The sequence below is a fragment of the Vespa mandarinia genome, chromosome 19 (assembly GCF_050613455.1).
Source record: "Vespa mandarinia isolate Hongniang chromosome 19, ASM5061345v1, whole genome shotgun sequence".
Taxonomy (NCBI): domain Eukaryota; kingdom Metazoa; phylum Arthropoda; class Insecta; order Hymenoptera; family Vespidae; genus Vespa; species Vespa mandarinia.
The window spans coordinates 3,947,832-3,960,816 of NC_140828.1; the positions used below are offsets into that span (position 1 = coordinate 3,947,832).

Below are 12,985 nucleotides of genomic sequence, written 5' to 3' on the forward strand. Positions count from 1 at the left end.
GAATGTTTTACCTCTGCATCCCCTATAATAGACTTTACTTATCCAAGCCTATCTCGATTTCATTTTCTCCGTCGGTAAAAGCGAACACGCCATTTTATTAGGCGAGTCTTAATTTTGAAATATTTCGCGTATATGTTACTTAACACGTGACAATAAAGGATAAAAGAGTGGTTCTTCTGACCACGAAGGTTTCAACGCTCTGACCTCTGCCATTAACCACAAATCTGTCGTATAGAAGGATGGCGGATGCATTGGATCTTCCTGGTGCTTCTTCTATGCAGAAAATGTCGACAAGAACATTTAGACAGAAAGCTCAAGAATTTCTTTCTTCACGAAAATATGCCAATAATCTCGTCGACATAATTAGCCAGTGGGATGTAAGATGTTTCTCTCCCTTTCTTTCTCTCTCTCTCTCTCTCTCTCTCTCTTTCTCTCTCTCTCTTTCTTTCTCTCTATCTAACTAATCGATTCTGTTTGATTGCACTGTAATATTTTTCTTAAGGTTATAGGAAAACTTATATACATCTTATTTTCATTAGGAATCATCATTCTCTTGTTTATTGACTATAGAAACAATATTTGTGGAAGTGCTTAAACGTGGTGATATGTTTGTAGAACAAACAATTACTCTTACAATCTCAGGTAGGGTTGAAACTATGACTCAAATTGCCTTATTCTTTTTCTATGTCTTTATTTATAAGATTTTTATTTTTTGTTAGAACCTAGTCCGGAAAGACGTTACATCAATTGGTTGCGCAATTGTTATGAAGAGGTCTGGGAGAAAATTCTTTTATCTATGGAGAAATCTCGTCCAACCATTCAATTGCAGGCCCTTACTACGGCATTAAAATTATTAGCTCAAGAAGGTAAAACACCGCTTGAACCAACTGGGAATTTGGGATATTACTTACCACTGCACCGTTTGAAACCTATTCTTATGTCTTTACTTTCCCCGGAGAAAGACAATATTAATCTAATAAATAGATTTCAAGAGATAGCTGGATATTCGGACGCACTTTATTATACATGGAAATGTCTACCGTCTCTTACTCCAAAGAGACAACCACGTGAAATTTACATTAAGAATTTACTTGAGCTTATAGATAAACTGCCACTGCCTAAAGACACAGATGGTAAGAATATTTTGAATGACAAAAAATATAAATCATATATGTATGTATATATGTATATATTATTTTCTCCTGAAACTAGTTTTCTCCTTTTTTCAGAGAATGAAATCTGTGAAAATAAACAATTGTTGTGTGAATCAAATGGAGGTAAAATTATATAATAGATTTTAATAACGTACAAATTTAAATAAATAAAACACACCTAATATATTCATTTATGTTTACCAGTAATTAATAGCTTCACGTGGGATCAAGCCAGTGTAAGACGTTCGCTTAACAAAGTATGGGCGTGCGTGATGCATTGGGAATTAACGCCTCAACTGCATAAACAATTGTTAATAGTGCTTTTGGAAAGAGTTATGCCGCATCTTGAAAAGCCTATATTATTAACAGACTTCCTTATGGATTCTTTGGATGCAGATGGATGTATCGGATTACTTGCCTTACAGGGTGTATTTTTACTGGTTACAAAGCACAATTTGGAATATCCAAACATTTTTACTAAACTTTACTCGATGTTTGAGCCAGAAATTTTTCATACAAAATATAAGGCTCGATTATTTTATTTGTCTGATCTTTTCCTCAGTTCGACGTAAGTAATGTATAAGTATGAAAAAAAAATTTATTGTAAAAAGTGCGTTTAAAGAAAAACAAATGTCTCGTTTTGAAAAAGATCCTTATACAATTTTTTTTTTTCTGTTTCAGACACCTACCGGAAGCATTAGTGGCAGCATTTGCGAAGCGTCTTGCACGTTTAACGTTGGTTGCGCCACCCGAAGATATTCTTATTATTTTATTGTTTGTGGGTAATCTCCTCTTAAGACATCCAGGTTTAAAGAGACTTATAGATCATCCTCAAGGTGGGGAATTAATATCCGAGGAAGGTACAGGAAACGGTGACCCATTTCTCATGGAAGAACGAGATCCGTTGCTCAGTAATGCGCTCCTTAGTAGCCTTTGGGAAATCAAAGCTCTTCAATGGCATATCTTACCAAGTATTGCTACAGCAGCACGTTTTATACGCGAGCCGCTTCCCTCTGTCGAATATGATATGGCATCTGCACTTCAACGTACGGGAGGGCACATGTTTGATCGGGAATTAAGAAACAAAGTGAAAGATATTATGTTAACGTTCGAACGCCCAGATTCTATGGCATTACCGAAAGGTGACCGTCTGTTACAATACTGGCAACTTACATCCATACATTGATCATGCATTATCAAGACTATCAATGGAGCACGTCGTCAATAATGCAATACATATACGTGCGAGATCGTCAAGATCGCCGTGCGAAATCGTCGTAAGAGTGTGATGCGGTATGTTGCAAAGGATAAGTATTAGAAAAGAATCATAATAAATTAAGACATTCGTTTTCGTTTTTTACCTCGTATCTGTGGAAAAGAAAAAGTGGCGTGTATGTGTGTTGGTAATATTTAACTTTATATCTGTTAAATATAATCTTTGTTAAAATCGTTTTTAAACCAATTGATTTACAACGTGTCATATGCAATCACAATCTTAAGCTATACATATTGATCTAACAATTATTATTAATTATCTACGGACTATCGCGATGATTGGAATAATCACTTTCGTCATAGCAAGTCATTTGTACACACGAGTGTGAAATAATAAAAAGATATTTATTTTAATAGTATTCTCCTTACTCTTGCAATATATAATTATTTCTTTAATGAATATGCCATAGATGCAGGTTAATTTATCATTTACTATTGTAATTATTTTATATCAATGCCAAATATTTACGTATGTATTACACAGGCATTTTGATGCTTCTCTCATTATATTACATTTAAATGATCATTTTATCGTTTGATACATTCGTCTTATGGCGCTAGACGAATTATTTATCATTTTGTTATGTATCTCTCTCTCTCTCTTTCTCTCTCTCTCTCTCTTTTTCTCTCTCTATATATATATACATACATACATACATATATATATATATATATATATATATATATATATATATAACAATTATATTCTATGTACATGAATTATGATGATTGGCATACAACATCAATGCTATTATTTTTTTATTAGGATTTCTTTTCCAACACCTACAAAAAAAATTAATTTTAGTAAAATAGTACTATATAATACAGGATAGTGATAATATAGTCAAAAGATAATAGAACAGAGTATTATTTTTATGAAAACATCTATCTACATGTGCATATAAACTATCAGAATAATGTAAAAATCATAAACCTGTATCAGTTTTCTCCATTCTTCTTCAGTTAACGCATGCTTTATCTTTACTAAAATATTTGGAGGAATCTCAGGAGGAATAGATAACATAGCTTTAGCATCCTGTCTGGCAGGTATATATTGTATCTGCAAGAGTTCTGCCACTGTAGGTCTAACTTTAGGATTGTGTTGAAGGCATTTACGCATCACATCGATTAAAATGAGAGGTGGTTCGAATTTTTCTGTTTTATCAACCAAAAGTATAGACGTTGGAAAAGCTATCTTTGGATTCGGATTCGTTATTGCATTCACTTTAGCCCACTGAGGACGTATGTGATGAAATGGAGTTTGTCCATACACAAGACCATATAAAATACATCCTAGTGACCACACATCCGATTTGTAACTTATCTATACAATACAATTAAAAATATGTATACACACAGCACACAACACACACATATATAAAAGGATTCTATACCATCATATATATATATATATATATATATATATTAACAATTATTTTCTCAGTACAAATACATAATACCAACTTTATATTTAACATTGTGATTAGGAGAATCTCCGTTTCCACCAATATCCATTAGAGCTTCTGGACTAATATAATTTAAAGTACCAATTGGACAATTTTTTACAACAGAGGTCATATCTGCATTCATACTAGAAGCAATACCAAAATCTATTAATTTTAGACGACCACGTACTAATAAAAAATTAGCTGGTTTTAAATCTGAATGTATGACTCCTGAAAACAAAACTCTTTGTCATTATTTTCTTCTTCTCATATTGCAGATATAATGAATCTATATAGATTTTATAATAAATTAAATTTTCTCTACCATTGTCGTGTATATGCTTAACAGCTGTCAACATTTCCGTCCAATAGTAAAGAATCATTGTTAATGGAAGTTGTTTCTCCTGTGATGTCAGTTTCAATAAACGACTAAGATCTGTATCACCCATCTCCATTACTACATAGACTAAAGGGTATTTGATCTCACTATAAAAATGAAGTTTATTTTAACGTCGTATTAAATATATATGTTTCATAAATAATCATATTTAGTAAAATCAATCATACTAATCAAACATCCTGACTATACATGAGGCCTGCAGTTTATGTAGCATAGAAATTTCTTCTAAACATCCTTGAGCTGAATCCTTATCCATACGGCTCAAATTTACGCATTTGATAGCTCGTAATTCGGACGATGTCAAATCTTGTACTCGTAGAACTTCTCCGCTCATACCACGTCCTAAAGTACCCAGAATTAAATATTCTTTATTTTTTATCATTATCCTTTTATATCTTTCCATTGAGTTGGAGGGATTTGACGGTATTGAAACCTGCACGTTCGATATTTTATCTACAACTTCTTTTATATTCTCTTCTACTTCTCTCTCATTAGAAATGACATTTTGTTCTTCCGAATTCATTAATTCCGCTTTAGAGATGGATATACCATGTTTATCGGAAACAAATACATTTTCTTCTATCGCATTCTTTATCCTTTCATCATTCTTTCCTATTTCCATTAATTTAAGATTTTTAACAGATTCCGACTGTTCGGCAGAGCCACCACCAACATCCAACTGCATAAATTTATTCTCTAATTGCTCTATATTTTCTTTAATTACAGAATTTCTCCCTGATTTATTCTCTCCGGATGGTGTATCAAATATATTATTATCAGTTTCAGTTTCTTCTACTCTTGACAATTGCTTATTGTGTAATGTTCGGACTTTAGAATTTGCCGAAAAAATACAGAAGTTATTAACAGAATCAGATTGATCGGAACTCATAGTAATTCCTAGGGGTTGTCTCATACGTTTTCCTCGTTGATAAAAATATCTGAAAAAATAAAAAAAAAGAGAAAGAAAAGAAATATTAAAGATAAACGTACCATCCTCGTTATTTATTAAGGCTAAATTTCTTTTAATAACCTAGGCATATCATCCATTTTTCTTATTCCTTGTATAAAAATGGAATTGGTAGAAGTCGGTGTAGATTCGACAGTGGATAAACCTCTACTGTGGAGCGGCATTTGTCTTGCATTATTCTGCGACCATGTCGAAAGAATTGTTGATGGAGTTTGAGCTGCATCTGTTAGAACTTCATTTTGTAATTTGTTTTGCAAAATACATGAATTTGATTCTATTGAATGGAGATTTGTGTGTTTTAAGGGAGTAGCTGTTAAAACAGAATAAATGGATGATCCAGTATCAGAAATAGATGGTATCTCTGAACAAAGATTTTCTGAGTTTAAATACTTCTCGTCCATAAGAAATTTTGACTTTGATTGATTTGTAACTGCACGGTTTATATCTCGCAATGTATTTTTGTCATTAGATGGTATAAAGGAAACATGTCCAATACCGCTTTCTGTATCCTTAAAAGATTTATTTTCACTTTTATGATCAAGCCTTTCTTTATGTATATCTTCTTCCATAATCAGATTTCCTTGTTTCTGTTCCATACGTTCAACATAGATATTTAATGGAATATTTTCATATTCTTTTAAGGCTAACACATTTTCTTGATACAATTTCAATCCTAAATTAGCATTTCCCTCATTTTGGGTAGCATCATGAAATAAAGAATTTCCATGCTGCACCGTATCCAAAAGATCACTGTCTTTAATATTTTCTATGCAAGTATTTTTAAAAGATATTACTTTCTGATTCTTTTCTTGTTCGTCTTCATCAGTTCTATTAACATTATTGTATACAATAGTATCCATTTCCACCGATGACCTAATACTACTATTTGCTTTATTATCATTATTGCTTTGTAAATATTCTTTGAAAGAAGAGTTCAATAAAACACCGGCATGTTCTTCTTTCGATTTCCCTTCGATACTTTCAGAATGTGATATATGTTTCAATGACGAATCGTTGCAACATACATCTTGAATAGAATCATTTAAAGATAATGCTCCAACATCATCATAGTCTGTTTTATTTTCTATATTAATTATATTTTCTTCATTTTCTTCGTCGTCACTTTCACAAAAATGCAATAAAGCTTTCACACGAACTGGTTGAAACTTTGGACGTGCATGCAATCCACCAGCACCAAAACTTGATCTAGCAGAATGATGATCTTCCATCATTTAAAACTTTGCAAGAATATTTTTGAGTGATTTGCAATCTAAAAAATATGAAAACTTAAATAATATTGTAAATGTATGAATACGATAAATTAGATACTTAACAACTCTACCGATTGATCTCACGAAACTAATAAAATAGCAATATTTCTGGGAAAAGACCGAGCAAAAAGAAATGATAGAATAATCTGCTTTTGTTCATTTAGAAACACCATCATACGCGCACTTGTCAATTTTCCTCCTGTAGCATCAAAGAAATGTCAATTTTCTCTCTGTTGCCTTGATAAAAAAGAAAAATCAAAGTACGACACAAATAAAATACAATTACAAATGAATATTTACATCGGAATAAGTTATTATCTCAAATGGTACATTGTAATTAATTCTAAATACCATATAATATCCATATTTTGGATTTTCAAATACAAACTGTTTCATTTACTTTCTACCGGTTATTGCTTTATACGTCATCAAAATTTAAATCCTCAAGAAACATTCTGATTGGTTGATGTTAGGGCGCTATGAATACCATTAGATCTTTTCATTTTCTTTTCTTTTATTTATATGAAAAACGTCCAATTTTTTTTTTAATTTCTTATAATAAGGTCAATAAAAATTAATCGAGTTATTACATTTTAATAATCTATCAATAAAATATAACGCACATACTTATTCTCCGTTAGATGGCACATGGATAGAAACATTATCAATTTAAGATTGTTTTCCTACTATAATCTCTCAATTCATAGGACCATAAATTAAAAATTCAAAAGAGCACTAGACTATAATGCATTTTTAAACAATACGATTATCTATCTCTTTTTTATGTATTACGCAAACTTCCGAAAAAATGTTATGTCCGTAGATAAACAAATCGTACTTTATTTTAATTTTTCTTCAATCTGATTTTCTATAATTTTGAAAAATTATGCAACATTTTATGCACATACATTAAAATTTGTTGAATTTTAATTAAACCCACTTTATTACAAAATAAACTACGCTTAAGCATTTAAAATATTTGAATATTGAATTTCAAAATCATTCCAAATACCATACTTGAAATCATAAGTTCAAAGATATGCATATCTAATGTCTTCTTTTCATCTACACACGTTATTTGTAATGAAATTAGTAGAGTAATTTTGAAAGTGTAAAAAAAACCCTATATAATATAAATATATAACAATCTTTGTTTTCATATTCTATCATACACATCTTTATTCGATATCTCTCTTTCCCTATCATATTTTCTTAATTATTCGTAGAAACAAAGAAATCTTCATTATATTTCATTGTTTTATTTATTCGAAAATTAAATGAAAGTATGACTAACAAATAATTCTTTTATGCATTTACTCGATGTGATATTGATGCCAACAATGCTCCTCAAGTAATAGTCGACCTTTATAAGGTCATACATAGGAACTACTTGGCAGCAGTCATAGTTACACAATGGGACTCATACGGATAATTACATCCTATCCATATTTTTTATCTTCCTTATAATCTAGCAATTATCCTAAGTATGTTTTATCCCTTTTCTCGCATATAAATATGATTTTCATAAACGTAAATTGTCACTTAAATTGAAATGTAAATGTCAAAATCCTCCCATTGTATCGCAAGATTGATAGATTGACAGATTGCTCTATTCTCATTCTCTCTTTCTTTCACTCTCTTATTCTCATTCTCTCATTCTCTCTCTCTCTCTCTCTCTCTCTCTCCCCTGCCCCCGTTACAGTGTATAAACACTTTCTTATAGATAGACTCGGAAAGCTTTGGGAGGTTTCTGTATTCTATGGTTCAAAAAATTAAGAAACAGCCTGCATCATAGCATTTTGCATAGACGTATGAAGAGAGATATAAAAAATAATATTTTATTTAAATCGCAGGGACGAAATTAGGAATTGCATTATGAGTAATGAAAAATGGTCTAAAGTATGTCAAAGTACTCTTAGCGTTTCCCATTATTATAATTAAGAGCTCGTAATGGTGCTTTGAAGGTCGATGCAGATTGTTGCTGCATTTGATATGCCAATGGATGAATTTTAAAGCCATATAACCTGTAAACAGTACAAACTGTTATTCATATTTTAATGAACAATTGGAATAAACACTAGTTATTACAAATGTCATATCCAGTGAATTATATTGGTTATTTCACATAATAATAGATATATTATTAAACAATATGAATCACCTAGGTACAAATTGATTTGCTGCGCGTTTCGGTCTGTACTCGGGATGAACCATAAAAAGCATGTGTGGAAATCCTGTACCAAAATATGCACCATCGGTATGATGATGCCTAGAACTTTTAGGTGTATAGACATCCATACATTTAGGGCAATAACTCTTGACCATAGCTTCACCAGGAACATCACTAAGACCCAGAGGTAACATTGGTTGGGACTCGCAATATACACGCGGACAATGGCCAAAATCACCAGCTTGATACTTTTCAATCATTTGAGCAATTCCTCGATTTGTAAGAATGTAACGTGCATGAATGAGACCATAAAGCATTTCTGCAGCCTGTTCAATCAGATCTGATTGGTTTGGATTGTCATCTAAATCGTCATCTACTATAAATAAAAAGCAGTTATCAGAACTAATGCACAATAATGTACTTAGAAGTAATGCAAGGAACTTAGCACAACGGGTTCACCTACGAGGCTCGAGATCTAATATCATATCTAGTGCTTGTCTGTAGTGTGGCACTTGTTCGTTCAATCCTGTTAAATTAAATTTATCCTGAATATAATCTTCATCGACCTGAAACAATTAATTAAATATCTGCATAAACTAGTATGAAATCCTAATGATAATCGAAATATTACACAATATGTTTACTAATAAGAATAATACTATTTATTTATTATAATACTATATTATAATACTATAGATATTATTATAATACTATAGATACAAAAAGAAATATGAAATAATATTTCAGACATCTGTAGGTCATAATAATTTATCGTAATGTTACACTTTTCATTGCGTTACAAATAGAAGAAAATATCTATTATTCTTACTCATGACCATGTTAAATTATGACAACTACGATGCTAAAAATAATAAGAATATATTTCTGTTTGGCTAAAGCTTTATTACTTCATTGACAGATTGATAAAGAATAACTAATTATGAAGATGAATAGAGGCAAACAGATACTTGACTTACCTCACAGAAAAACTCATTTCCTCTGAGGCCACAAAACCACGATATCCAAGATACCTCCTCGGAACTGCTCATTTTTCTGTGAACGAAAAAATTGAAGAAAAATATTCTTTATTAATTTTCTGTGCTAAAAAACTGCCACCGCCGCCACCGCCGCGTTGATGAAGTACAGAGAGCGCGTGTGTAATGCGTGAACATGCGTGTGCGCAAGAATCGCGAATCGTATCTTTGTACATACGTATGCGCGCTTGCGCGCCCGCGTGTGTGGGGGTGCGCGCACGCGCATACGTTACGTGTAACTGTAAAGAGACAGAGAGGGAGAGGGAGAAAGAAAGAGAGAGAGAGAGAGAGAGAGAGAGAGAAAGAGAGAGAGAGAGAGTTGTATAATAGGCAGATACATATGCACCAATACACGTGCATCGATATGAACGAATAATTATATATATATATATATACGTACATATGTATGTATGCAATGTGTGCACGTGCCTAAATGTGTAGATGTATATACATACGTATATACGTATGTGTATTACGTTTGTGCTTAGTGCCCGTTTGGCAATTGGTTAGAAAGACGCGAACGAATGAGTGCAAGGGGAGCAATGGAGTTTTGGGTTTTACTAAGCAAGATGCCCGACATTACGGCCTCTCCGCGGCTTCACCTACATTGGCGTGGTCATCGCTGCTTCGTCAACTGATTTTCAAGTACGACGTACGATCCGACACGGCCAGGAAGCACATTACTCGAAAAAAGCCTTGTAGGACCGAGCGGCCCAATGTAAACCCAAAAATAAACAGCCCTTACGGCTTACCTTTTGGTGCTTTGATTAGCCACGCTTGCTCGTCGAAACGATGTAGATGGCGCTCTTATCGTTTCCTAATTTCTTCCTTAATACCAACCTTATATTTAACATAGTCATTAGGAGAGAATATCCGTTTCCACTGTTATCCATTAGAACTTTTGGACTAATATAATCTCAAGTACCAATTGGTGCAACTTTTTTTACAACAAATGTCAAATCTACATTTATACTAGAAGCAATACCAAAATTCATTTATCTCGTACGATCACAAAATAATAAAATATAAAGAATGTTGAAAACATACAAAAAATATATTTAATATATTTCTTTTGTATATGTAAATTTTTTATAATATGAAACTGAACTAATACAGAGATTTTCAAAAGTGTAAAAAGGAACTATTGTATTTACAATGTATAATACACAATTCTTGAATTTTATAATCTTTATCATATATATTTTTATTCATTTCATTCTAATTTTTCAATTAGTCATACACACAAAAAAACCTTGATTATTATATTTCATTGTTTTATTTATTTAAAAATAAAATTTACGTATGACTAACAAATAATTCTTCAATATAATTTACTTGATATGATATCAAGACTAATAACACTTTTCAACTAATGGTAAATCTTCATACAAAGGTCATACATAGGAACTACTTGACAGCAATTATAATTATACAATAAGACTCATACAGACAATTATATCCTATTCATATTTCTTATCTTTCTTTTTATAATTTAGCAATTATTCTAAGTATGTTTTATCCCTTCTCTCTTATATAAAGCTAATTTTCTTATAAACGGAAATTATCATTTAAATCTATATAAAAATTCCTCTCATCGTAGAAAATAGATACATTGACAAATTGCATTATTGTCTCATTCTCTCTTTCTCCCCCCTTCCCAATTTTAGTGTTCAAAACACTAAGCTTTTTACAAATAGGCTCAAAGAACTTTGGAAAGTTTACTTATAAGATAATAAAAAATATATCGAATCATAGCATTTGGCATAGAGACGTAAATCAGAGACGTCAATAGAAATGTAAAAAATATTTTATTTATATCTAATAAAAAATGATTTAGAGTTAATTCAGAATTAGAGATGTCAAAGTACTTTCAGAATTTCTCATTCTTGTCTTTCGAAAGAGTTCGCAATAGCGTTTTAAAGATTGATACGGATTGTTGCTCTATCTAATATGCCAGTGAAAGAATTTTAAAGCCATATAATCTATAAATATTAGAAACAGTTATGTAATAGTAGAAATATTATTAAGTAATATGAATTACCTAGGTACAAATTGATTTGCTATGCCCTTTAGCCGGTACTCTGGATCAACCATCAAAAGGATATGTGGAAAAAAATATATGTGTACCAAAATATGCACCATCGATATAATGATGTCTAGAACTTTTAGATTTATAGATATTCATATATTTAGAACAATAAATCTTAACCCATCCTTTGCCCGGAATATCGCTCAGACCTGGAGGTAATATTGACTGAGATTCGCAATATACACGCAATATAAAAAATCATTCGCTTGATTCGATTTTCAATCAAATTTGAGCAATTCTTCGATTTGTAAGAATGTAACGTGTGCCATAGATCACTCTAGCAGCCTCTATGATAATCATATTTGATTGTCTCTGTATTATAATATGCTATAAATGAAAAACAATGGTGTCAGAATTAGTATACGATAACGTATTTCTAATTAATGCAAGGATCATAACATTACTGATTCACTTTCAAGGCTCGATATTTAGAATCAAATCTAGTGCTTGTTGGTAGTACTGTACTTGTTCGCTTAATCCTGTTAAATTAAATTTATCTTTAATGTAACCATCTAAAACAATCTATTAAATATATATATAACCTGTATGAAATTCTAATAATGATCTTAATATTACACAATATAGTTCTAAATAAGAATAATACTATTATTAAAATATGAAAACACAAGAGAATAATAATTTCTATACTCAAATATTAAAATATATCTATAGGTCGTAGTAATATATAACGACATAACATTTGTCATAGTCAGAAATGAAAAGAAAATATTTATCACTCTAACCTCATTGACAGAAGGACAAACAGAGGCAGATAGACACTTGACTTACCTAACAAAAAAACTCATTTCCTTTGACGGCACAAAACCATGATATATAAGATATCTCCTTGGAACTGCTCATTTCTCTGTAAAGGAAAACATTGAAGAAAAATATTCTTTATTCATTTTTTGAACTCGAAGAATAACACCACCACCGCCGTCGCCATCGTCATGTTACATACGCATGTGCGCGTATACATAAACTCACTATAAAGAATTCATATATACGTCCATATGCGAGCATTCGTGCTTAATGCTCGTTTGACAATTAAAAATGAATGAAAATCAAGGAGAGAATATGAAGTTTTGCCTTTTTGTAAAAAAAATATTCGACATCAAAGTCTCTCCACAGGTTCACCTATGTATACTGGCATGATCATCGTTAATTCATTAACTGATTT

The 12,985-nt window shown here is 31.5% G+C and overlaps 3 protein-coding genes and 1 pseudogene across 9 annotated transcripts; 1 reads left to right on the top strand and 3 right to left on the bottom strand.

The window, feature by feature from the left end:
- The first annotated feature begins 53 nt into the window (after positions 1–53).
- LOC118450837 (nucleolar complex protein 4 homolog B) lies at positions 54–2,340 on the top strand. The gene is made up of 6 exons (XM_035886816.2): positions 54–377; positions 540–642; positions 720–1,133; positions 1,230–1,277; positions 1,359–1,722; positions 1,836–2,340. The coding sequence occupies exons 1-6, from the start codon at positions 240–242 to the stop codon at positions 2,338–2,340; spliced, it is 1,572 nt and encodes a 523-aa protein (XP_035742709.1). The 5' UTR covers positions 54–239.
- A 40-nt stretch (positions 2,341–2,380) lies between these two features.
- Mps1 (dual specificity protein kinase monopolar spindle 1) lies at positions 2,381–8,187 on the bottom strand. 3 transcript variants are annotated; one of them, XR_014983316.1, is made up of 9 exons: positions 6,813–8,187; positions 6,584–6,711; positions 5,305–6,511; positions 4,442–5,212; positions 4,200–4,360; positions 3,894–4,105; positions 3,364–3,753; positions 2,799–3,212; positions 2,381–2,522 (listed from the first exon to the last, which is right to left on the bottom strand). XR_014983316.1 is itself a non-coding variant. In XM_085662830.1 (7 exons), exons 3-7 carry the CDS (start codon positions 6,471–6,473, stop codon positions 3,319–3,321), a joined length of 2,748 nt encoding a protein of 915 aa, XP_085518956.1. In that variant the 5' UTR covers positions 6,474–6,511; positions 6,584–6,711; positions 6,813–8,187. The 3 variants fall into 3 exon arrangements, 2 of the variants coding, with proteins under 2 accessions (XP_085518956.1, XP_085518957.1); XM_085662830.1 differs by lacking the exons at positions 2,381–2,522; positions 2,799–3,212 and having other exon boundaries at positions 3,319–3,753; XM_085662831.1 differs by lacking the exons at positions 2,381–2,522; positions 2,799–3,212 and having other exon boundaries at positions 3,319–3,753; positions 6,576–6,711.
- A 229-nt stretch (positions 8,188–8,416) lies between these two features.
- On the bottom strand, positions 8,417–12,841 carry LOC118450848 (casein kinase II subunit beta). Of its 4 annotated transcripts, none has more exons than XM_035886840.2 (5): positions 12,595–12,841; positions 9,660–9,735; positions 9,146–9,248; positions 8,674–9,055; positions 8,417–8,536 (listed from the first exon to the last, which is right to left on the bottom strand). In XM_035886840.2, exons 1-5 carry the CDS (start codon positions 12,609–12,611, stop codon positions 8,428–8,430), a joined length of 687 nt encoding a protein of 228 aa, XP_035742733.1. In that variant the 5' UTR covers positions 12,612–12,841; the 3' UTR covers positions 8,417–8,427. The 4 variants fall into 4 exon arrangements, with proteins under 4 accessions (XP_035742733.1, XP_035742732.1, XP_035742735.1 ...); XM_035886839.2 differs by lacking the exon at positions 12,595–12,841 and adding an exon at positions 10,323–10,599 and having other exon boundaries at positions 8,674–9,058; XM_035886842.2 differs by lacking the exon at positions 12,595–12,841 and adding an exon at positions 10,117–10,595 and having other exon boundaries at positions 8,674–9,058.
- On the bottom strand, positions 10,974–12,553 carry LOC146872397 (casein kinase II subunit beta-like; annotated as a pseudogene). Its single transcript, XR_014983290.1, has 5 exons — positions 12,549–12,553; positions 12,382–12,392; positions 12,205–12,317; positions 11,758–12,132; positions 10,974–11,698 (listed from the first exon to the last, which is right to left on the bottom strand). The product of XR_014983290.1 is annotated as a casein kinase II subunit beta-like (transcript).
- Positions 12,842–12,985: the final 144 nt, after the last annotated feature.